This window comes from Vanellus vanellus (assembly GCF_965231255.1).
Source record: "Vanellus vanellus genome assembly, chromosome: 2".
NCBI lineage: Eukaryota > Metazoa > Chordata > Aves > Charadriiformes > Charadriidae > Vanellus > Vanellus vanellus.
This window is the reverse complement of record NC_138906.1, coordinates 85,174,999-85,200,800: the sequence shown is the minus strand read 5'-3', so window position 1 is coordinate 85,200,800 and position 25,802 is coordinate 85,174,999. Positions and strand designations below refer to the sequence as shown.

Below are 25,802 nucleotides of genomic sequence, written 5' to 3'. Positions count from 1 at the left end.
ATAAGAAGTAAATGGCACTCAACAACAAGTACATTTAGAAGATTACAAGGGCCAGAGGACTGTGCGTATGATGCCTTATTGGATGTAAACCAGTAAGAATAAGAATAAAAGATAGTATTTCCTTTTCTGATTAGTGCAATCTAAGGAAAGAACATATATGGAATGTAATGATAAACACTATGTTTATTTCTGTAGAAGTAAGCAATGGTACAAAGGGGTATATAGCATATTCCTGAAGAAAATGTCTCAAACAGGAACTCAAGAATGCGAATAGCTAAGGAAGACTTGAATAGTGCAAAAATCACAAATAAGGTACCATGCTCCTTTGGAGATATTTGGTTTAATCAAAATCACAAGAAAATCCTATCTGTAGATGAAATAGGTTATTTCATCAATTGACAGGCATCATTACCAGTTCACTGCTTTATTTGAAAAGCTTCAGAAATGGTTTGCTAAAGGCAGCGTGTATCCTTTTACACAGCTGAGCAGGCATATTTTCTTGAATATGATAATATTCTCTACCCACATTTGTAATTTCAATCTCATTGTTCAAAAATTTGGTTGACATAAATATTATGAAAAATATATAAGCCTTGTATTAGAAATATCATTACACTGAGATACTCTTTCAGTAATAGTAAAATTACTCTTTCAGGCTTTGCATGTTTAATGGATTAGAGTTTCTTCCAAAATTAAATATGCAACCACACACAAATAAATGGGATCGAAGCATGAGAAAGTGACTTTGCTTATCTTTCCCCTTAGGAAGATGCGCTTTGTGTAAGTACCCTACACACCACAGTACAAGCCAGTGAAGAAAGTACAGAACCTAATTCAAAGCACAGTGTAGGGTGATAGCCTCCTTCACCAGGAGGCCTTGAAACTACAGAAAACATATTCAGTTTGAACACTGTTGCGTTTGAAGTTGAGTTCAAGCATGAATATTTGTAAGATCAGAATCTGATCGTCTGTCTGCAAGCATTCACGTAGGTGATTAACTTAACGCACAAGCCCAGTATGCCTACTCCTAAACATAAGCATCAGCAGGATCAAAGTCCACAATAAGCACTGCAAGACAAGCACTACTCCTGCTGAAACTAATGGCAGGATTCCTCTTGGATTCACCGGGAGTGGGATCTGTGGGAATTGAACAACTTTCCAGAGGTAAACCCAGGTATCTGGGACATAAAGCCTGACATTTGTTGTTAGATTGCGACACAAAGAGGAACACTGTTGAAATACTGGTATTAGGACAGCTGTCTAGATCTTCTAGTCATGGTCTAGCAGTTTGAAGCAACTGAATTTGGTTTGTTTGACTGCTCAGAGTCCCTGCAAGACAGATCATGTATAACTGCACTAATCCCAAGAGGCAGCGCTCTCCTTGAAAAGTTAGGGAGAACAGCCACAGCCTTACTTGTTGATATAGGACACAAAAGTATTATTTTTCAGAAACAGCTGAACAGGCCTGCCTGGCAGCTCTGAGTACCAGGACATTGATATATTTTTCATATTCACTGATGAAGAAGAAACTTTGAACTATATGTCTCCCTGAATATACTTCCCAGCAGAGGATTGCATTCCAGATTATATTATTGAAGTGGGTGGAGGATAAGTGTGGAAGGATCACGGAATCACGGAATCACGGAGTTTCAGAGTTGGAAGGGACCTCTAGAGATCATCTAGTCCAACTCCCCTGCTAAAGCAGGATTGCCTAGAGCACATTACTCAGGACTGCATCCAGGCGGGTCTTGAAAATCTCCAGAGAAGGGGACTCCACAACCTCCCTGGGCAGCCTGTGCCAGTGCTCTCTCACCCTCACCGTAAAGAAGTTTTTTTCCGTGTATTTGAACGGAACTTCCTGTGTTCTTGTGTCCATTGCCCCTCGTCCTGTCACTGGGAACCATTGAAAAGAGCCTGGCTCCATCCTTCTTCAACCCACCCTTTAGATACTTGTAAGCATTAATAAGGTCTTCCCTCAGCCTTCTCTTCTCCAGGCTAAAGAGTCCCAGCTCTCTCAGCCTTTCCTCATAAGGGAAATACTCCAATCCCTCCAATCTCAGTTGCCCTTCTCTGGACTCGCTCCAGCAGTTCCCTGTCCCTCTTGAACTGGGGAGCCCAAAACTGGACACAGTATTCCAGTTGTGGCCTCACCAGTGCAGAGTAGAGGAGGAGAATGACCTCCCTCGACCTACTGGCCACACTCTTCCCTATGCAGCCCAGGATTCCATTGGCCTTTTTGGCGACAAGGGCACATTGCTGGGCCATGGATAATTTACTGTCTACCACGACCCCCAGATCCTTCTCCTCAGAACTACGTCCCAGCAGGTCCGCCCCTAACCTGTACTGGTGCCTAGCATTCTTCCTCCCCAGGTGCAGGACCTTGCGCTTGCTTTTGTTGAACATCATTAGGTTCTTCTTTGCACAGTTCTCCAGCCTGTCCAGGTCACGCTGGATGGCAGCACGGACTTCTGGGGTGTCAGCCACCCCACCCAGTTTGGTATCATCAGCGAACTTGCTGAGGATACACTCTGTCCCCTCAGCCAGGTCATTAATGAATATATTAAACAAGATTGGACCAAGTATTGACCCCTGGGGGACACCACTGGTTACAGGCCTCCAACTAGACTCTGTGCCGCTGATCACAACCCTCTGAGTTCTGTCCCGCAGCCAACTCTCAATCCACCTCTCTGTCGCCTCATCTAGCCCATATTTCCTCAGCTTCCTAATGAGGATGTCATGGGAGACAGTGTCAAAAGCCTTGCTAAAGTCAAGGTAGATGACATGTACAGCTCTCCCCTCATCCAGACAACCAGTTATAACATCATAGAAAGCTATCAGATTGGTCAAGCATGATTTACCCTTGGTAAATCCATGTTGACCACTTCCAATAACTTCCTGTTCCTCAACGTGTTTGGAGATGACATCCAGAATGAGTCGCTCCATTACCTTCCCAGGGACAGAGGTGAGACTAACCGGTCTGTAGTTCCCTGGGTCCTCCTTCTTGCCTTTTTTGAAGATCGGAGTGATGTCAGCCTTCCTCCAGTCCTCAGGCACCTCTCCTGTTCTCCATGACCTTTCAAAGACGATGGAGAGTGGTCTAGCAATAACATCTGCCAGCTCTCTCAGCACTCGCGGGTGCATCCCGTCAGGGCCCGTGGACTTATGAATGTCCAGCTTGGCCAAGTGGTCTCTGACCTGGTCCTCCTCAACTGAGGGAAAATCTTCCTCTCTCCAGACCTTCCCCCTTGCCTCCAGGGTATGGGATTTGTGAGGGACAGCTTTAGTAGTGAAGACCGAAGAAAAGAAGGCATTCAGTAACTCTGCCTTCTCTGTGTCTTCCACCACTAGGGCACCCGTCTCATTCATCAACGAATATACCGTTGCCGGCATTTTTGGGGTCTTCTCAAGAATAGCTATATTTTTTGTATATCAAGTAGGATAGAAGATACAGAATGGAAATATTTGATTTATAAAATATTAAGGGTCAAGTCTGAAGGACTGTCATCCAGAGTGTTCACAAAGACACACATTGCCCTCTTAGGAGCTCCAAGAATAATTTGCATTCATCTTGGCTAAACGGTGAGGCTTTGCGTAGCTCATGAGGTCTCACAGAGCACTGCCCTGAAAGAGGAGTCATCTTCTTTTGAAGAGTGGAGGACAATGGGGAAGACTGTATCAACTCTAGCTGCAGTACCGAAGATAACAGAGTACTTGATGGAGCGCTGCTGAATACATGAGTGACAGCAGATCACCCTTGTGAGGGTAACGAGAACTCTGAGCCGTCAAGCAGACAACTGTAGTTGCCTCAGACTGTTATACCATGAATAAAAGAACTGGACAGCTGTCCTGTTGCTTCTATGGAAACATGCGTGACAACATGCTCAGGAGGGATGGGAGGTGGCAGGAGGCTTAAGGAGGCTGTGAAGCTCAGGACTTGGGTTGTGTTTTTTGGTCTTAAAAATGTGGAGGGGAGGGTTTCCTCTGCCTAGGAGGGATGGCCTTGGGAACAGTGGGGTCCATCCTCATCAAAAGTTTGTAAACCTTGTCAAAGTCTTGCTTTGTTGTTTTGTTTTGATAGTGACAGCAGTGGTGACACAGTGCAACAGAAGAATCATAGCAAGTTACAGCATGCAACAATTTACAGCATATTACTATCTTTTTTTTCCCTTTTTGTTATATTTAGTTGATGCTTGAACACAATACAGAGTATGCATTTGTGTGCCCATGAATTGGCCCTTAGTGGGGCTTTCACCAGCTGTTCCAAAATTTGCAGAAGTAAGCATATCGTGGCTTGGACTAAGCTCAAAAAGGGGAGTTGAGGACAAAGTTACAATGTCCTTTACAAGGTAATAGACATTATTTTTCTGTTTTCCAAAATTCAGCTGAGTATTCTAGTCTTGCTAGTATTACCTTGATAATTAATAACCTCTACTGTTACAATTTCATACTCAAATCTCCCTTGCATTCCATATAAACACGCGTAAACTTTTCTGTTGATATTTCCACCAGCTAAAATATATTACAGCCACCATTGGTGCTCAGTATCATTTTCTCTTCTCAGCTCTCTTTTGACAGGGTTTTATTGCCTCCAAGGAAGGACAGTCACAAAATACTGGCCTAAGTATTTTGTTCTATGCTTTTCAAGAACATAGGGGCACCTCCTTACGAGGTGGTTGTGGTTGCTGGGATTGTTCTAGTGATGGAAGCATTCTCAGGACTTCTTTTGAAGAGTATGTCATAAATGTAGAGAAAGTAAAAGTTACAGAGAATCAAGAGGTACCAGAAAAATTTACCAGGTGCACAATGTTGGCACGGTGAAAGCTGGGTCATATCAAGGTCTAAGTGCCCTCTCGTGCATTCCCAGCCCAGAGACACCCTGGTGTATTTGTCCTTGCTTGTGCTCGCATGTAGCTGATGGCTACATCCATCCATACTGAAAAGCAACATCCAGGTCTCAGACAAGCTGCTTTGACATCATTTTAGACTGGAAGGTCTCAGAGACTAATTAAAGGAGCAGAGTTGCAATACCTTGCCCATATACACCCATACCTCCTAAAAGGTAAGAGCCCAAGCAGTAACTGTCTTGCATAGCTCTGTCATATCACTGTCTATGAGATGCATGAGGGGACTTAAGAATCTGGAGAAAAAATATTTCTTTCTACAAAGTTTTCTTTCTGATACTGGACCTGAAAGATGAATAGATGGAACGCTTGGTACACAGCTAAACTCTGACCATCTGAAATGGAATATGCAGTTCTTAAAACTTGTTCATGATATTGCACACGTGCAATTCAAGCCAGGAAAGGACCAAGATAAGACATATATGTGTGTGTATTTTAGAGGAAAAGACAATTGCTTTAAAGCTAGACTGGGGGGATTAAGGCCAAATGCCACTGAAGTAAATCGCTGATGGATTTTTAGTCAGAGAGTACTAAAACACAGACGATAGGTATGGTGCAGTGATGGTGACCATGAGGAGAAGAGCTCTGAATTGCCCAAGCTGCTGAAGGGAACACTGAAGAAACGATCCTGTCGTCCACACCTTTTTTCACTGTTTGTATAGTAAGCAGGGAAGGGAAGCATGGATCATTCCCCTAGAGATGCCATTACACTGAAAGAACTCAGACCAAATTTGCTCCTACTGCAACAGCATGCATACAGAAATGTGAAGAAGTACATTATTCAACTGGAATTGGCATGAAAATGGAAAAGAGTCATCCAATTCACTGAGCAGTACCACATTTAATTTTAATTACTGGCTTTCGGTTTTATCTTACAGTTCCATAAATAGGGTACAGTATCTGCAACCAGCCTTCTAAAAGAAGAAAAGAAAAAAAAAAGAAAAGAAAAGAAAAAAAAGTTATGGGGGGGAACATTCCTTCATTCCTTTAATGTCAATATTTGACGCAGAGTTGTCCTTCATCATCAGTGCTACTAACCAGCTTAAATATTCTTGTCTGTATTTCAATTTCTATTGTGAAATTGTACCTTAAGCAGACCATGATTGTGAATCTAAGAAAACTGAAACCACAATTTTTTTGTGTACACTCTGAATAATTTCACTGCAAACTCGCGTTTAGAAAGCATCTTATTACTCCAACTACAGCTTGTCAAACCCAAGCACTGGAATGAAGCATTTTAGATGTAATAAAATTCCTGACGCGATGAGATAAAAAGAAGTATAATTTCTAAGAGAAATTATGCTTTTGACTATGCTTTTCCAACCCACAATTTTTTCCCAACTTCAAATATGTACTTAATGCCTTTCCCTGTAACTGAACCACATTGGAAAGAGGAACGATCCTTCCTTTCACTTTCTGTAGTTTCTTGACTGGCTGGGCTCTTTTTAAGTTTCATTTCACTAAAGGTGCTCTTCTGTAGTGTCACCAGTCCCTTCTGATCTTCTCCAAGCACTGCATCCTTGCCCAGCCACTCTAGAAAGCCCCTATGGCTGGTCAGTGGTGGGAGAAGGAGGTGCCTGCAGCTCTAGGATGGGCTAAGGCACCTCTGAGAGTGCTTGTGTCACCCTGCAGACACCTGAGGAGCTGGTTGTGATGCAGGTCTCGATTTAGGCAACTCAGTCAACTGAGGTAAAGGTGACTTTCTCAGTCCAGGATGAACCGTTGGTGTACTTCAGTTCTTGAAACTGGTTTGTTTAGTATTACCCACCTGAGAGGTTTCAGTTTGACCACTTTGAGAGAATTGTTACTGAAAGTAGTTCTGCTGATATGGAGCAAATGAGCAATATGTATGAAATGCTAATATATGCAAATGAGCTACTCTGGACTATGAGTCTTAAATGATTAAGGGAATGAAGAATTTACAGAAACACAGACTTTTTCCACTTGGAGGGGGAAAGATCATGGGAAGAAATGGGAACAACAACAACAATAAGACAATGTTAACACTGATATTCAAAGGGGGAAAGTATAACTGTCCTGGTAATTTTTCTCCTGTAACTGAAGACTACATTTTATATCATGTAAAATATCAGATCTGTTGGCCAAGATCCTCAGAGATAGCTAAGTGACTGACTTCAGAAGATATGGACTTAAGTGATTCCTCTTTTTCTTATTAAATTACTTGGTACCTCAGTGCAAGGAGTATCCTTATGTTAAAAAAGGCAGGGGCAATATGAGCTCAACACAACTGGAATTAGGCATTTGAAGGTTAATGGCTTCTGATCATTGTGCCTTCATGCAGAATAGACATTTCCTCAAAAATTCATGGTGATTTTTTTAGTTTTGTCCAAGGAGAGGATGGAGAGAGCCTATGTCATACGTTTTCTTTGGCTAGTCTGGCCCAAGCCATGACAAGTTTGAGAGGGACAAATAACCTGGTTGATAAGAGATGCTTTATAAAAATACCACAATTTGTCTCAACTCACATTTTGCTGATGTAAAGCACATTCCTTACTCCAGTACCTAGTGAGATAGAACACTTATTTTCTGGGAGAAAAATGTTGCAAAGAAAGGTGAGGGATGAAATAAAAATTTGCTGTAAAGCGATAGATCATGATTTGTGTACATGACATTCACTTAAGTTTTATTTAAATATTGAACTGCAGGTAAATTAAATTCAGAGTTTATGGCAACTCGGGACAGTTAAATGCCACTCATCATATCAGAAATAATAGGTGGGAACCTAAAAAGTTAGAAACATAAGTGAAAGACAACAAGATACATTCGGGAATTGTGATCAGTTAGGATTTTTTGTAATTCCAATACATATATAATTAAATAGATGAAAGAAACATGTAAAGTAAGAGTGGCAAAAGGGGTGAGGGACTAGAAGAATACAAATGAGACTTTAGGTGTGATTTGACTACCTGAAAGTTCAAAGGAATTTTCATGAGTAAGAATAATCATGTGCTGTGGCTGGAAATTAATAGATTACTGCATATAACCAGATGTTGAGAAAATGACACCTCTACAACAGAATTTTGTCCTGTGCATTATGTCACTAGATAGATATCAACATATTGGAGGGAGTTTACAGAAGAGCAAGGAAAACTGTCTTGGGTATAGGCATTGTGAGTTATAAGGAAAGATGAAAAGAACTAAAATGTGTTTAGCTTGGGTAAGACAAGACAAAAGGAAGACACGGTAATGGTCTATAGATAGCTAAAGGGCTTAAACACCAGGAAAGAAAAAGTATTTTGTTCAGCACAGAGAAGCAGAGGGGCAAAATTAAGAAAGGGAAAATGTATGTTAGGCAGCAAAATCTTTCTGGCAGTGATGTACATTATGCTGCACACAAGAGGACTGATACGAGTTCTGCCACTTGGTACCACAAAGCTAAGTTGGGTAAAGTAATAGAGACTGTGCAGCAAGGGAAATTTATCATAGAATCATTGAATAGAATCGTAGAATAGTTTGGGTTGGAAGGTACCTTTAAAGGTCATCTAGTCCAACCCCACTGCAATAAGAGGGGACTTCTTCAACTAGATCAGGTCGCTCAGAGCCCCATCCAACCTGACCTTGAATGTTTCCAGGGATCGGGCACCTACCACCTCTCTGGGCAACCTGTGCCAGTGTTTCAGCACCCTCATTGTAAAAAATTTCTTCCTTACATCTAGTCTAAATCTACCCTCTTTTTGTTTAAAATCATTACCCTTTGTCCTATTGCAAGAGGCCCTACTAATATTTCTAGAAAAATGGACAGAATAATCCTATTAGTCCCTGTAATGCTAAACTCTGATACATACCAGGAAATGGTGGCTTCATGATAATCATACTCAGTTACAAATCTGATCTAAGGAGCAGTTCCAAATATTTTAAAATATAAACATAAAAGGTTGTTTTTTTTTTTAAGATCGCAGTTATTAAAAAGTAGGGAAACAGAAAAATCACTACTACAATGACAACCAAGAAATTCAGACTTCGAGTAAGCCTGAAAGAGATTAAAATGTTAGAGAATGTAATGTGTTGAAGCGTGGAAAACACTTTGTGTCCTCCAAAATTCCATCCTGCCACTGAGATTTCCTTCCTGGAATTCCTAAGATGATCCATTCTCTGAGTTATTGTTATGTAAAACTCAAAAAAATCAGATCACCATATGTACATACATACATACATATTTGAAACACTATGTCAGTTCTTTATCACTTTTCTCAACTTTTCTGCTGATTACTGGAAGTATCTTCCTTTCCATTTAAGACTGAGGAGTGACTGCCGTGATTTTGACAAAGGTGCAATCAAGCATGTTTAAAGCAAGTCCTCTGAAGACTATGCATGCTTAGAGAAACAATGAAGTTCAAACAAGTATAGATGTAACACAACACTTTATTTTCCTGTGCTAAATGATATGGTCATCTGAGTTTTCTGCTTTTAGGGCTAAATAGGATAGTTAGATTGCCTAAGTCTTCCTTGGAAGCACTTGAATTAGTATTAATTTACTTTAGTTTCTTTTTCATACCTTCATTTCATTTAAAGATTACCCTTGATTATGAGTCTTGTGGTTTTCTACTAACTTAAAAATGCTGTCTCATGAAGTTTTACAAGAGCAGCAAAGGTAAATATCATTTTTTCTGTGCAGCATGATAATACAAAAAAAGGTGTGATGCACTTCGTGCCTAACAGTAGCAGGCAATTGCCTTTGCATATCATTCACATTATCCTGTGGCAATACAAGCACAGGGTTCCTTCTCATCTTTCTTTAAGTGCCCTTTACACTGTACAACCCAGCAACTGTTGTGCTGTATGCATACGAAGTATTATATAAAAGATTAGACATATGTAATAAAATTAAAATATTTTTTCTTGAATAAAGCTCTGTTAATATAAAAAATAAATTTCTCAATATAACGAAAAGAAATCAGACCTCTTCTGTGGAGAACTAGTTTTAATACTGTGGTTTTAATACTGTGATATTGTGCTTAGGGAAAATAAAGCCAGTCAGACTTATCTACCGTCACGTAAAAAACATAATCTGATCTATTCATAGTAAGAGTTATTAGAAAAATCTAATGCTAATAACAGCAAAATAACCTTTGAAGTTTTGCTGTAAAATTTTCCTGTCATTAACCAAAAAATGTAAAGGAAGTCATAATGTTCCAAAGTGACAGATGCTGTTCTGCTAGGTTGCCTTTTTGTGTTTATATTTTTAAATAATTTATTAAGCCATCTCCCTTAATGGGAGCAGAAGCTTTCTGTACCTTTGCTGAATATCTTCAGAACACCGCTGAGGCGTTAGAGGTCAAACCAAAGGAAACCTTGACTGGTTTGCTGTCAGATCTTATCCTTTGGGCAATCCCATGGATACCAGCTAGATCCCACGCAGATACATAATAATCTCAGTTCTTAATTTTATTTTTTTTTTCCCCCAAGGGGGTACTAGATGTGAAGAAAAAAAACCCAATAAACAAAAACCAAACTCTAGCTGAAATGTGAAAAGGAACCAGCGCCACCATTCAGTATTATCTGTTGCCGTTAAATCTTAGCATAATGTCCCTCCTAACTGCCCAGTCAGACATAGTCACAGAAAGGCTTCTGCAGCTGTTCCAGGTTAAGTGGTTATCTCTCACCCTCACCTCGGTCCCTGCTTCCAATCAGTATTAATCCTACAGTTCTCTCAAATGCAATTTCCTCTCAAAATGAAACAGGCCAGTTTGTAAAGAAGTAGGTTGGTTTCAGGTGGTTTCCAACTTAACCTGTTTCACAAATTGGGTCAACAGGCAGTTGCTTTTGCAGAACTGGTGCCAATAACCCTCTCATGGGTGATGCTTTGAAATTAGTGTCTCAAGGTTGCATATTCAGATGCAACCAAAAAATAAGCAGCCAGGTCTAACTTGTTCTAAGTGCATTTACTGCCATTTAATAACACAAAACCCACAAGGTGAGCATAGGTAGAAAGGTCTTAGTGGCATTGCTTTGTTCACAGGAAACAAAAACTAGAGATGCCTGTGTGGGCAATGCTATATAAGTGGCAGAATTGTCTTTCGGATTGTACCACATCACACTTGCCACACTTAAAAATAAATATATCCCCCAATTTACTAATATATTAAAATATTTCTGAGAGTTTTACCATGACTTTTCTTTGATCACTCTATGCAAAATGCCATATATCTTTATGATTTTGTAGAGATTTTCAAAGGTTCTTAGCATTGATGTAAAGCTATTGTAATAGTCCAAGCTGAGTGTGTTTGAACATCCCACTGAAGTCATGTCCTTTAGTGGAAGGATAGCTCTGTCTCTGTTAAAGTATTTTGGCTTAAAAAGCAGTGGTTTTTTTTATTATTTTGGTAGAAGCCCAAATAAGTAGTAGTACTCCTCTTCCCGCTTCTCTAAAGGAGTTCAGCAATATAATTTCTCAGACTGATATCCTGTGACCTGTACTCCAGCCTTCCCAGAATGAATCTTCTCTATACTGCACATCAGGTAGTGATGCTGTAGAGAGGACAAATGGAATTGCTACACTTAGGGAGAAGAAGCAAACAATTGTCTAAATGTCCCGTGCTTGTCATCTTCACGCCTTTCATGTAACACATGATCTTCCACATGAAAAAATAACAGATGAGTCTTCTGCATACTACATGTCTGGGTTCACAGTCCTTCATACATGGCTGCATACTTTTGTGTTTTTAATCAGGAGAGTGAAGGATTAGTGAATTTAGCAGTCAGTAGCTTACCTGATCTGGAATGAGTAATATCAGTGCAAACAAATTATACTTCGCTGCTTTGGAGAAAATCGACCATTATGCAGAATTAATTGACAGGGAAGCAGTGGCTGCAGACAGCCAGACTCTAACGATGGGTCAGAGCCAAGTGAGGGAAGCTGTTAAACTTTTCATAAGCCTTATAAATTTTACATAAGAATTTTAGTAAAACACGCTAGTCAATATAGGAAATAAAATGTGCTGTGGTTCAGTTATCAGCCTTTCCAAACTGCCTGTTCTGCCTGTCGACAGATTCCCATGCTTCCTCCCCCCTCTCTTTTTAAAGGTTTTATTCATTTGCTTATCGAACCCTTCAGTCAGCTCTGTTGTCTGCTCTGCATTCCTCATTACCAGCTGAGTATCTTATCAAAAGCCGTTGTCTTTTGGAAAATGCATTGTTTTTATTCAGTTTTAACATCATTTTTCCTGCCTCATTGAGCAGGCAGAACTGCAAGACAGCCAGGCAGAGGGAAAGCTTTGTCCTGTAGTTTAATTAAATCTCAGTTGTTTGGACTGTGAGCAGCAAAAGAAGGCACGTTGGACTTAACCCCCTCACTCCAGGCTTAGCAGTAAATATTGCTATGGTGGGAAAGCTGCAGAGCACTTTCTCTACCAGAACTACAAATTACAGGCCCTGAACACCGTCACACCCTGCTTTTGAAAGGTGTACTTTTGCCCTCTGCACTGCTGCCCATGGTCTGTTCTTTCCACCTTCATCCTGCCCGTAGCACGAAGGACCTGCCACCCACGTTCACCGCGACACCCAGGCACTGGAGGGTGCCTCTCACATTTGGTGGAGAGCAGAGAGGGAAAGGGATTGCTGGGACGGGTGTCTGGATGTGTATCAGTATCTCTATCAATGGGCAGAGTGAGTATAGAAAGAGAGGGAGCAAATGACTTAGTGGACCCCCCCCCCAGCCCTTAAGAAAGCTGAGAGGGGGGAAAACAGATAGGATGACTCCATCAGATATTCAGCCTCAGTAGAAGTTGAAGCTTTATTTTGTACTTGGGAGCGTGTGACCTAAACAGCATGGGATAAGACAGAGATGCTTCCCGGGCCTCTGTTCCCATGCCTGGCCTGAAATGCTTTGACCTCTGACAAAGTGCTAAGGCAGTAAGTAGCATAGCTGGTATAGAGAAGAGCATGCCTAGGGACATAAATTCAACAGGAATAATCTTTGATTGCTTTGCTTTGGCATCATGTAAATATTAGCTCTGTTCTATATCTTTTGGATAACAAAATCTGAACAAATCTCTCATATTTTTCCCCAGAAAAAAAGCTGAAGTAAAATGCTGATGGTGAGACAATCAAAGAAAAAGCAAATAACAGCAATCACGCTGACTCTAGAGAAAACTGCAGCACGCAGTAAAGGATTTATTGCTTGCTTAGATCCTCAGCTGGGACCCACTTGGATTGTCAGCTGGATCTGCAAGAGAAAACACTCAGTGAAGTCAAGAATTGGAGGCTGCATTGTTGCTTTGAAGCTGGTTTGGTGAAGTGCCCAAAAAGTAAGAGATTTGTCAGGACAGCTCCGACACTGCAGAAGCTGCTGCATTTTCCTTTTTCGTTTCTCCTCTCCAGTCCTCTGATCTGAATCTGCAGAGATCAATATAAGTATGCAGTCACCTTTCCAAAGGTTTTACGAATTTCATGAGGGATGCAGGCAAAAGTTGCCAGATAAGCATCTCCTTGCTGCCCCTTGCATGCTGGTGGTCTGAGACAAGTCAGGTCCCATCGTTTGCCTCTAAAATTGTTTTTTCCCTCCTCCTACCTGAGCTGGAATTTCTGCACTATGTTTCCTTCACACTATTTTCAGATTTACTGCCTAAATTAATCTGTTATTATAAATCTGTAGACTTATTGTTTACGTGAATGCTGACAGCAGTCTTTTAATTATTTTCTTTAGTGTTTTCACATACTGAACCTCAGCATTGTATTTAGATTATCTTTGCTCCTTTTTCACACCCAGCCATCTTAGATGATCCTGTGCCTGTGCCGCAGAATCACAGAAGGCTTGAGGTTAGAAGGGACCTCTGGAGGTCATCTGCGCACCTGGCTCTGTCCTCTTTGCACCCTCCCTTCAGGTATTTATATGCATTGCTATGACCCCCCTGAACCTTCCCTTCTCAAGGATGAACAGTCCCAGGTATCTCAGCCTTTCTTCATAGAAGACATACTCCAGTCTCTTCATCTTCTTCATGGCCCTTTGCTGGACTCTCTCCAGTATGTCCATGTCTCTCTTGTACTGAGGAGCCCAGTACAGGACACAGCAAAAGCACAAGTATCTGAGACCTGTCTGCATGGACAGTCACGATGTGACTGGAACTTCCAAACACATATATTCCAAAAAGTTTATAACTCTCAAAACCTCTGTTGTTTAAACTTCATTAACAAGCTTGCTAGCAACAACAAAAAAAAAAAAAGGAAAAAAAAAAAAAGCCAAATATGTAAGAAACTCTACATGCAATAATGATTTAAAAATAATAATAAACTTGAACATTTTAGGACAGGAAAGTAAAGGCAATGTTAGCCAACAGACCTAGCAGACAAATGCAGATTGGAAGGACTTGGAATCTGACTAGGTTGCGATGATTAAAATAGTTACTCTTCTGAAAAGGGACGTAGGAGCTTTAATTAAAAATGTTGAGAAGCTTCATTTTATGCTAGAAAGATGGTTTCAAGTTTGACTTTGTGTACCGCTGTGCAGAATAACCAACTAACGTGCTTCCCTGTAGCACATAAGCTTTTCTTAGCCATTGGTTTAAGCCCTGACCCTTTGTAATACTCTTAGTGTCAAGTCCTGAAAGGTTCATAGCTTGAGGTGAGCTTGCTGCAGCCATTAAACCTCTGTTTTAATCTCACAATTGGTTTCTACAATGCTTGAGAAATCCTTTGCTGGAGAAATTTGGAATAAGAGCCCTTGATCAAAAATCAGGAAGACTATTATTTGAGCTCAAGTAAAATTACAGTGTGTGCCTCTGGGATGCGAACTAGCTTTGTAAAATCACATCACCAGGTGGTACAAGCGTTGTGAAGCAAGCCAGAACTATTATGGTCTCATTGTTCCTTTCCCCTCACTCTGACTTCTTAGCTATTCTCAATTAATTTAAAAGCTTTGCCTGCCAAGTTGTTCTTTTCTGCCTTGGAGCTGAATGCACACTTCTTGATTTTCAGCATCCACTTCTCTCACAAACAGGTCATTCACTGAAAGCAGTAGTCCATTAACTTCTTGGATCTACACATACTTTTAGTTCTGAATTCCTGACTGACACTTTATAGCTTAATATGATTGCATATGCCAACTGAAGATCACTTGCTGTTTTTCACAAGCTTCAGTAAGTTGATGAATTACTGACTGTAAATAAAGGTTACTGGCCACTTTCAGTTTTAAATTTTGTTTTCAGATGCTTTTGACTTGCTGGACTTAGGAAATAATATTTCATGCTGCAAGTGCTTCCAGGAGTTGATCTAGGAAAAATTATGCACGTCAAATGAATCCTAGCAATATTTTATTTGGGAAGGCCTGACCTTCTCTAGCTCAGGCTTTCTGACTTGTGCCAGAAAGTACTCACCTTCTGTCCATCTTTTTGCCAGTCCTGTGAAAACCCACACAGATCAAAAAGTCAGTCTGCAGGTGCTCCGAAATGACAAAGAAGGGTTTTTCAGCTCAAGCCTCTGTTTGTTCCCAGTGAACATGCTGTAGCATCACAGAGGGCCAATGAGTTACAGTACATTTATCTTTCCCACTAAAGAACAGTGTGTGATCCCTTCAGTCTTAAGTCTATAGATTTAAGACTAAGGTTAAAACAAATCTGCACTTTTTTTTGTAGTGGCTACTTGTAGTAGCTCCACGTTGATCACTGGAACTGAGGTACCACAGTCCTTGAATTAATACAACTGAGTCGCTTGTCAACTGAGCTGTGGTAACTGTCTGCTTGTGTGCACCTAATCCATTGCAAATGTGAAATAAAACATATTAATTTAAACTACCATGAAGAGGATTACCATAATAATTTGTTATGCGCATCTTGCTTCACGGTAAAGGTAAAGCAGAGAGATACAGTCAATTGCTGTGGCTGCTGAAGAGCAGGAATTCATTAAGCTGCAAGAAAACAGTTCCTTTTGAAAGACAGTTTATACACAGAAGGGGAAGATTTTTCTGCCTCGTGTTTGAAGAGAAGTCACCTTTCTGTTCAGTTCCTTCAAACCACCCAGTTGCTGAGAAGGAAGCCAGCTCATTGAAACCTAGAGAGCAGCAGAGCGGTACATGGGATCGTATGGGGAGGAAGTTACAGGAAGAGGACAACGGAGTGAAGGAGGTGATTGCCTGAGGTCATGAAGACAAAGTCTAGGAGCCAGAGAAGAAAACAAAGGAAGAGTCAGAAAGTCAGGCAGAAGTAAGAGGAGGAAGTAGGGGTTTGCTGCCCTATATAATTTCCAGTGTTACTGGAAGGTAGGTAGATGCAGATGATGTTGTGTATATGGGTAGCTGAATGCTCACTAAGCCAAATGAGACTGGAAATTAGGGAGGCTGGTGGGGAAAGAGCAGATCTGTCAGCCAAATATACCCCTTGGGATTCAGGGAAAATGTTGGGATAGAAACCCAGTTTCTGTAGTTCTAGAAAGAAGATCAAAGTAACTGGAACAAAGAGAAAAAAATACATCAAGCCACTGAGATTAAAAAAGACATTTGTTGTCAGCAGAAGAAAGGAAGGCAAGTAGAGCAGGATGAGAGTGAAACTAATGGGATGTGGTTCAGGAAGAAAATGGCAGAAACCAGATACAGGAGAAAGAAAGATGGACTGTGAAACAGGAGACCGGTATTACACTACCAGAGCATAGGAGATATAAGAACACAGGCTAGTACGAGGACTGAAAAAGATAGCAAGGGAGCTGCGGCAGAAACTGAGAGGTACTGGTGCAGGGATTTGAATTGGTTAGCTTGGATAAATTAGAACTTGGAACAGAGGTCTTGAAAGTGGTTGAGGAGACTGGAACTTCAGTAAAAGGCAAGGGTTGGAGTAGAGCTAAAATTGCAACAGAAACAGACAGGAGGTAACAGAGCAAGAAGTGTGCAAAACTCACCAGAGCAGATAAAAAGGAACCAAATTTCCTGAGTTCCACCATCTTTTATCTGTGCAAAACCAACTGGCAAAGCATCTTATTCCCTTCCAGTGTGATACCATACACAGAAAAATAGCTATCCCTTAATCTGTTATTAAATGAAGAGGCTTGAGGTGGTGGAACTACATGTCCATGTCTATGTCTGTGTAAGATACATTTTGATGTCACAGGATGGGATTTTTCTTTTTGAAGAAAAAGCAAATTCAAAAAGTGTATGCACAAAAGAACCCCAGGAGAATTGTGGGATTGGAAGGTCAAGCACTTTCATGCTACGTACATAACTGATTCATCTTGATTGTGCTTGTACATTAAGTTAAACTGTTTAAGGATTCAGGAAGAAACCTACTATTTGTGTTTTCTTGATCTTTACGTGACAAAGTATTGCACTGGGAAAACAGAACCTATCCATAAAATTTTCTGGACAACTGTTAACTAGCTCAGAAAATAAATAAGGCTTTTCCTTTGGAAGCACATGTAGGTAATACAGTCCTGTCCCCAAGATACTGGGGGCAGGATTGACCTGTGACCAGCACACATGACTTTTTTCTTTCTTTAGTAGTGTGGTTTCATGACTCTGGACTTGGACAGGAAAATAAACAGTCCCCACAGCTTTCCTGCTTTGAGTGGTTCTTGTGGTTCATAAGGCAAAACTCCCGAGTCAAGCAGAGAAGATCTGAAGGGCAGAGTTGCGGCATGGAATATGAAACTCATTGTAATTGGAGTCATATCTGGGGTTCATATCGGGGCAAAAATCCTTTCATGCTTTATGCCAGAAGATAATGTCCAAGGAAATCTGACATCTTCAAAGGTGTCAGTGCAAAGTTGTTGCACTTCACACATACTGTTAAAGCTCACTATTGTATTGCAGATAACTCAGTCTTGCCATCCGTTTGCACTTTCTTGTTATTTCTTGTATCTATAACATTCATGCTGTATGGACACAGATAAAAGTGATTTTATGGAAGTCCTAAAATTCCTTGTACCAGAAGTACAAGGATCTTTACTAAAAAATGTTTGCATATTTACAAATTACATACGCTGTAATACAGTATAACACAGGTGATTTTTTTTTCACCTGGACAGCTTGTAACCGTCGTAAACTAGAGGAGTCTGAGAAGAACATGAGATCATTGTTCTTTTCAGAAGTGCTTTGGGATTTTCAATGACCACAAAGTACATGTTCATCTTAACGTTTATGCTGAGTATTTCTTCCAGCACTATGGATAAAGTGGGAACAGACAAAACAGCTCTCCTGAGACACATAAACTCCAGATTTAACACAGTTTGAAAATCAGGTGCACTGGGGTAATGTTCCAAAACAGCTTCAAAGCCAGTCACCCTTGCAGGTGTTGAATACCTGCGGCCCCTTTTCTCCTTGTGCATAATTTCCTGTTTCTTACCGAATGTGTGCTCCGTGCCATTTCATTTCAATGTCTCTAACAAATATCATCCCACAAAACAAACCTTTCAAATTTCCTAACATGCCCAAAAACGTGATTCCAGTAACAGGAAAAAAGAGAGAAATAATATAAACCTCAACATTTTGAATGGCTTCCAGCAAAATATTTTCCTTTTTCTACCAGATGAAACCAGTCTTCATTTTTAGCTGTTATCTCCCCCTTCCTGATGTGCCTTGCATAACAGAACTGAAGTTTTTGTCTGCTAACATGGATTTAGTTGCTGTGACTAGTGCTGCTTCCTTTCATGTGAGCTGTTCTAGCCTGCTTTGTTGTCCAGAGTTTTGCTTTCTGTTGCATACAGTGCGGATTGGACTTTTATCCCAGTATCTATTGTTTGGCGGATTGTTGATATTGTTGTTGTTGTAATGGGCATCTTAATAGCCAAACTGCTCTAGGAAAACATTTCAGAGAAAATGAATGAATTTGTAGAGAAACTGTGCCACCCAGCAAATTGGATGGGCTGTTGCCTCAAAGAACATTACTTGCTTTTCTATGTTTGTTTAGAGGGCATAGTTACTCGGACTCATTCTTAAAGATATGAAATTGGTTGAGCTATGCTTTACATCTATGAGATGATCTAGATACTAAACAGCTGAAAAAGTATAATTGCTTAAGATACATTAAGAAGTTGTAATCACTTGCAACTCTTTCAAACTAATTTATGCTTTTCGAACTTCTGGTCGTGTACTTTTTTTCAGTTAGAGAACATAAAACATGGAATATTGTAAGTAATACATCAGTAACTAACAATTGCATATAATTTCTTTTTCTGCTTGGACTAGTCAGCATTTGGACACAGGTAGATTCTTCCAGAGCATAAAAGCATGGTCAGATCTGCAATAAATTAGTAAAAATCTTATCATTAAAATCAAAGAGCTAGATATCAAGCTGAATACATAGAATCAAATATAGCCTCACGTAAATGAGAGCCAAGGAAGAGATTTCAGGACTGAAACGTGAAAATTGATAGAAATAAGTGATCTTACAAAGCTGGAAGAGAGCTGCGTGGAGAGGTTTCCAGCTTAATCTTCTCAGCATGCCAACTGGCTTACTGGAACACATCCCTTTCCTTAAAGCAAAGTAACCCCCTCCAAAGTCCATGAAATTAAATGTGTGGCTTACTTCTGGGTAGGAACAGGTCCCTCTGAGAAACTGGTAATACTGGGACATAGTTCATGTTTTTCCCTGGGCATGAACCAGCTGAATCGGTTCATAAAAAATGACCCTGGGAGCGCTTCTGCAGTTTGTTGGTGTAAGGGATCAGCAAGCAGAGCAGTGAGACTAAAAGGCAAGGGTGTTTTACAATATTCCTGGTCTTTTAACTGTAGATGGGCATTTGGACACCCAAGTAATGATTTCAAGGTCTTAGGATTCAATATTACAGTGAGCACAGTGTATGGAGAAATCATCATGAGAGGATGATTTTTCCTGTCTAGTTGCAAATGCAGGATCAGTAACTAAAGCACTTGAGTCTCTAAGGAGGGTTTGTGAAATAAAAAACTCTCACTGAGGAGTGGTTATATATTTAAATGATTCTGCTGTCATATGAAAAACTGTTCTACAATAAAGGTTTTCTATCTGGTTGCAAGAGAGTATGGTTTTCAACAGAATATTGTCTTCAGTGGGGTTATTTTCATAGGCTACCACCAGGGAAAAAGGTTCCCACTTCAGTCTTTGTTACTGAAGGTTTAGTTCCTTTGTCAAGGAAGGAATGTGTCACAGAGTCATGACCAAATACATTCCTGTATCCGAAAAGAATGAAGAATGTATTTTAAAAATAAAAAAGGTAGTGAAACAAACAAAAGTAATAGTTTTAAGCAAGAATTAAGAGGGAATTAACAAAGTAGGAGCTAAACAGTCACTGTTTCATGTTAAATTTTTGCATGTGATTACAACGTATCATCTGACGTGTTTTTTGTACATTTTGAAGTACTGAGTCAAAATACACATAGTTAATAAACATGGAAATTTCCAAATTAGATTTGTAGTCAAATATGCAAATATGCAAAAGATTGATGACTTCCATTATAACTGCAATATTGCTCATGGAAGTCTGGGAATAAAACTATTTCCCGAAGCCAGGTAGGTCCAGCATGAGTTGGTACTGGAAGAATGTGCAATGACTGCCTACATCTTAGACCATGTCGGCACAGAAGCTTCCTTATTGGTATGTGAGTCAGGTTCACTTTATCGTTTCTAACGTGGCTGGAAATACATCAGCAAAATCAGTATGTTACATTTGTATAACAACTCCACTCTCCCTTTCATTTCAGGAAAATAAGCTATACCAGTAAATGAGAGGTTTTGCTCGCAGGGGTTTACTTGTGCTGAAGTCTGCTGAACACAGCCATCCATGTTGCTCAGCAATCACGTCCTCACAGCCTTAGCCAAGGCAGATGTAGCAATTATTTATCAAAGCATTTGTTCTTTGCCAGTTGTAGAGAGTGAATAGTTCTTGTGAAAGGGGCAGTGCTCGCTGTCACCCACTGAGGTATAACACAGAGGTAGCACGTACCTCTTTTTCACTCCAGTACTTCAGAGCCGCTTTTGTGGAAGCCCCAGACACCGGGCAAAACAATGTTTTTACTTCCTCAGTCTGAGCACACCATCTCTGAAGTCATGTCAGTGCATGGTAACTTATATGATCTGTATGATAAGAAGCTGTCAGCACTTAATGTATTTTTCCAGATAACCCACCCAAACTAGCATACCTTTTCAATATTTTTCAGAGCAGCAGTTATTTGTTACAGTGACAGACTTGGAACATTCTATTTCTTCTTACTAAGCTCTTTGCCACCGCACTTCGCTGTCAGCAGCCCTTTGGGTTGTCTGAGAGTTAGTGAAGGAGGAAAAGTTTTCTTACCTAACCGAGCTGCTGCCAGCATCGAGGTCTTGTGCTGTCACTGCACCTATAATGGTCCCCACAGGCGTATCCTCATAAACCTCCATCGTGTACATAGGCTTGCTGAAAACTGGAGGTTCATCCATGTCCAACACATTTATCTTCACAGTGGCAGTATCTTTGAATGGACCCACTGAGTGGAATCGATGGTCAAGATGGAGATTGGAGGCCTCGACTTTAAAGGTGTACGCCTTTTTTGTTTCAAAGTCTAACGGCTGTAGGAAGAACAAAAGCAAAACATCAGACTTGACTAAAGATTAAGCCTTGCAAAATCACTTCAGTGGGATTAATCTGACATAATTTAAGACACCTTCAGTGTAAATTTCAGCTCCTGAGCTAATTGTCTAGTCTTGTTTTGCAGTTCATCTCATGCTAAGGTGGTTTCTGAAATAGGCCAGATGAATCATACCCAGGAAATAACTGCTTCTCCACATCAAAAAAATTGGGATGACTGGCATGGATGGAAACAGTTACACTGTAGATGTCTGAAGTTAAATGAGTGAGATTCATCTCTTGCAAATGAGCTGTGTGCAGGTTAGCCAGAGATTTGCATTCACAACTCCCATGCACAGGCAATCGGCTGTCTCTAGCTGATCCAGTTCCTTAAACAGAAGATTTACATTTCTTTCAGAGGACCACGACAATGATGGAAACGAGCCCAAAGGAAAACTCTGATATATACCAATGGGTCAAACCAAACTTCAGGTGTGTCTTGGAATGTGAATTCAAACTTCATCTGAACCAAGGTTTGTTTGTAAAATGTGTATCTTAGCAGTGAACAGCTATTCCCATCGTGTATCTGAGCAGCATGTATGTTGAAAAATGCAGACTTTGACTGCCTTATGATCATAGGTGTAATCCGTAAGGTCTTGAAAGCAGCATAGCAGCTTTTGTGTACCTGTCTGGGTTTTTAATGGAAATGCGTCCTGCGATCAGATTGTTTTGGTGTTGGTTTCTGTCATTGTACATCTATTTAGTGCCTTTGCTTTTAGAAAAATAATAATCTCAAAAGCCCTAATGCAGTCTTATTTAGTTGAAAAGACACAGAAGCTTTATTTTCAGTTAAAGGGTTTAGCTGCATTTGCCTTCATGTTGTTTTTAATGTTACTGACAAAGTCTTTTCCTGATGTCTGGGTAATACTGGCACCTAGTGGTTTCTGCCTATAATTGTCAAGTTGGAACTTTCTAACAGGAAAGGTTATGCTATCTGGAAAAGAGAGCAGGATCACAAGTGTATAAGCAAGAATATTTCAATATCTGACATTTTTTTTCCCCAGACATCCTTACCGCAGTGTTTCCAGTAATTTGTCACAGCTAGGATAGATTTAAATTCTGCCATTTTCTGTCCTTATCACAACAGGACATAATTGGCCAGATGACTGGCTGGTGTAAATTGAAGTAGCTTCATTAAAATCAATCGAGTTACCTTGCCTTGCAGTAGCTGAACAGCTAGCATAATGATTTTAAATCCTTATGAAAGATTTTATAATTTTAATAGACCACAGGGTCAGTCTTTTCTGAGCTGGGGATTTAAAATTAGCCATCCAGGTCTATACGCCATAGAAATAATCAGGCTTGAAAGCCAAGTACTACTAAACGATCCACTACCACATACAACCACCCTCCTACAGACAAAATTCCCAGTAAAACCCAGTATGAGTTGCGAATTCATGACTGGACTGACAGAAAGAAGAAGAAACTAAGGCTAAGAAGAAACAGCCAAAATTAAGTGTGGAAGATCTTTTGTCCTGGTGGTGAAACCCTAAGCTGTTGCCTTCACTACAAGTCGATGTGCTGCTTCATTATCCAAATTGTTGTCACACTGTCTTTTCAGTTTCTATACTACTCAAGCTCACTGTTATGCCATGCCAAAAAGAATGTCCCCCCAAATGGGCAGAAAACTTCCCAAAAACTCTTCTCTGTATGACTACATAAATTGTTAACACATTTTCAAAAATATATTAAGGGGAGAAAACCTGGAGTTTAAAGAACCAGTCTGGAGTGTAAAAAGTCTAAGTCTGAGGAGTTAAGCTAGAGATAAATGTTTAAGACAGAGAAAGCAAGAAATCTAAGCTCTCAATTGAGTAGTAATTCTAACTGATGCCTTGTACGTGTCTTTCATACCCCCAAAACTGCATAAAAAGTGTTCAGTCTGGCTCCTGTGATGCATGAGTATATTTGCAGATAGACGTGCTAATGGAAAGAGCCATAATCCACGCAGTCCTTGCAGGCTGTCTTTTGGTAAGGGTGCAAACAGAACAGAATGTTTGAGTCTTACAGAAAAAAAAACCTGTAAGATTATTGAAATGACTTTCAATTAATCGCATTTTAATGGGAAGACTTCATAAGATGCTTTGGTTTGTGTTTGTTTTTTTCTTTTTTAATAGCCAATAGAAATATTTATACCTTCTATAAAAATAATTATATCTGGAAAGCTAAGTTTGAACAAGGCTTTTGCTTTACAAATGTTATGAGTTTTTCCACAGTAAATAGCATTTTTGCTAATATTAAGGCAATGTCTTATTAACTGTGAACTATTCAACAATCGGAGGAATATTTCTAATTGATATTCTAAGTACCAGTGATAGAATAGATGTATTTGGCCCCCCTACCAGTTCTTATCTGCCTTTTCCTGTGTCACGGTTACAAGTTGCTCTATATAGTTGCATAGTAAAGTACTATCAGCATATACACAGCTGTGTGCAGCAAAGGCATTCTACAAATCCCCAAATCAAACAACACGTACTGACAAATCGCTTTATCTTGCAACTCTGGAAGTACCATGAATGGGCTTATTTAGTATGACTAGGGAAGCACATATAACAGCTCTGTGTTAGAAATAAATATATTTCGAAATATTACTGTTTCCCATATTCAAGGTAGAAGTTAAGATATGCTACTATATAGATGTATCTGCATCTCAATTTTTATATTAGATAGGTAGATGGATAGACGGCGGGAGAGAGAGAATGAAAGAACTTAAAAAAATGGACTAAAAGATACCATGAATTCTGATAAGAAGCACAGCAAGGGTGGGAAAAGAACTATCCTGTCAGTTTACTCTGCTTCACAAAGAGACAAGGACCAGAAACTCCAGAAATTTCTGCTTTTTATCCACACATAAGAGATACAACAGTATTGTTTGTGATACAGGCTTTCATGATCCACACATACAATGATGAAAAAGCCATATTTTGGGACGAGACTCTAAGCCCCAGGACACATGGATAGTTACGGACAGTAGCACTGGGTTGAGAGGAAGCACATATTAACTTAGGCTTGCCTTCATACTGGCGTTGTGCAATTGTAGAACAACTCTGTGTCATATGCGCCTGTCGCAAAACCTGGCAACACTTTCCCCTTGAAGATGGGCTGAGCATCTATATGTTTTGTGAAATACTGCCATCAGACTACTCGCTGTGCATCGACACATTTCAGTAACTGCACTTCTGCACTGGATTTTAAATAGCATAAGGAAATAATTGGTATTATAGAGCAGGTTGATTTTTTGAAGGAAGCTCCAGATAACCAGGAATATTCATTAATTACAGAGATGAGAACACAGTAAAAAAAAAGGAGATCTGTAGGCCAAATCTGCAGCAAGTGTTTCAAGATTTGATGGGAAGTGGGCAAAACATATGTATGTTCTGTACCTGGAGAAGGGAAGAAGCTGACCAGTGCCCGGGGTTCAGCTGTTTGCTGCTCTCGAGCATCTTACCTGTTTCTGCAGCTGCCTTTCACTGTTCCAGTAAAAAACCAAACCCAACAGCTGTATCTGCAAACTGCAGAGACTGAAAGTCTTCCCTTCCTCACTCTTCCTGTCATTCTTCTCTGTGGCTGCCACGGTCTTTACAATTGCGTCTGCACCTGGGTTAACACTTTCTGCCTGTGCTGAAGGACTTAATATCGCTTGCTCCTCTTCCTCGATGTAGTAAAACCACAATTCCCGCTTACGCAAACTCATGAGTTATGATTATAGGCAGCCAGTGCACACACCTGCAGAGGCTATTCCCGGCCTCTGGAGAAGGTCGGGCTGGGGGTGGGGTGAGCAGCATACAGTCTTCCCAGTACAGCAAGTAGTAGCAGTAATGCAATTCTGGCCGAGGGGCGTCAGAAGTCTGCCTTACGCTCATTATTATGATGTACAGATGCTATCAGATGGATCTTACATTGTAGCAATGTCCCAGCACTACATACATGGGCTGTCCCACGAGCAAGGTAACTCAGCTTAGTCAGGAGTCAAATTTCTACTTGCTGACTCCAGTTAAAGGCTTTTAAAAAGTGGCCCCTGAGGTTACGAGGAAGTGTACACTCCAAATACCCCCCTGCAGCTACAAGGTCTATTCATCATCCTACCACTTTCTGTTATTTTATCATCACTGAATTTACTGTTTCTCATCATGCAGTGCTATGTCCTCCCTGACATACTGTGGTTTCATGGATACAGCTTTGTCGCCTGATCAGTGAGCAGTGGTACACACCTTACATAAAAATAAGACGCAGATGTTCCCTGAGCTTTCATTGACCCGCATGGAGAAGCTCACCCAGTATAGTGCACCAGTGTAGGATCATACCAGGTGAAGCCTAGAAACAGGTTTTTTCTGGGTTTTAATGACACTGCACAAATTAGTACAGTAATGTCTGAGCCAGACTCAG

General features: G+C 40.3%; 1 protein-coding gene across 2 annotated transcripts in view; it reads right to left on the bottom strand.

Moving 5' to 3' along the window:
• The window catches only part of CDH12 (cadherin 12), a gene marked incomplete at both ends in the record, with an annotated part of 165,706 nt that overhangs the window by 20,841 nt on the left and 119,063 nt on the right, over positions 1–25,802 (bottom strand). For both annotated transcript variants that reach the window (XM_082479622.1, XM_082479623.1), the window contains one exon: positions 21,108–21,361. In XM_082479622.1, coding sequence (XP_082335748.1) covers positions 21,108–21,361 — 254 coding nt within the window. The remainder of the gene's footprint in view (positions 1–21,107; positions 21,362–25,802) is intronic.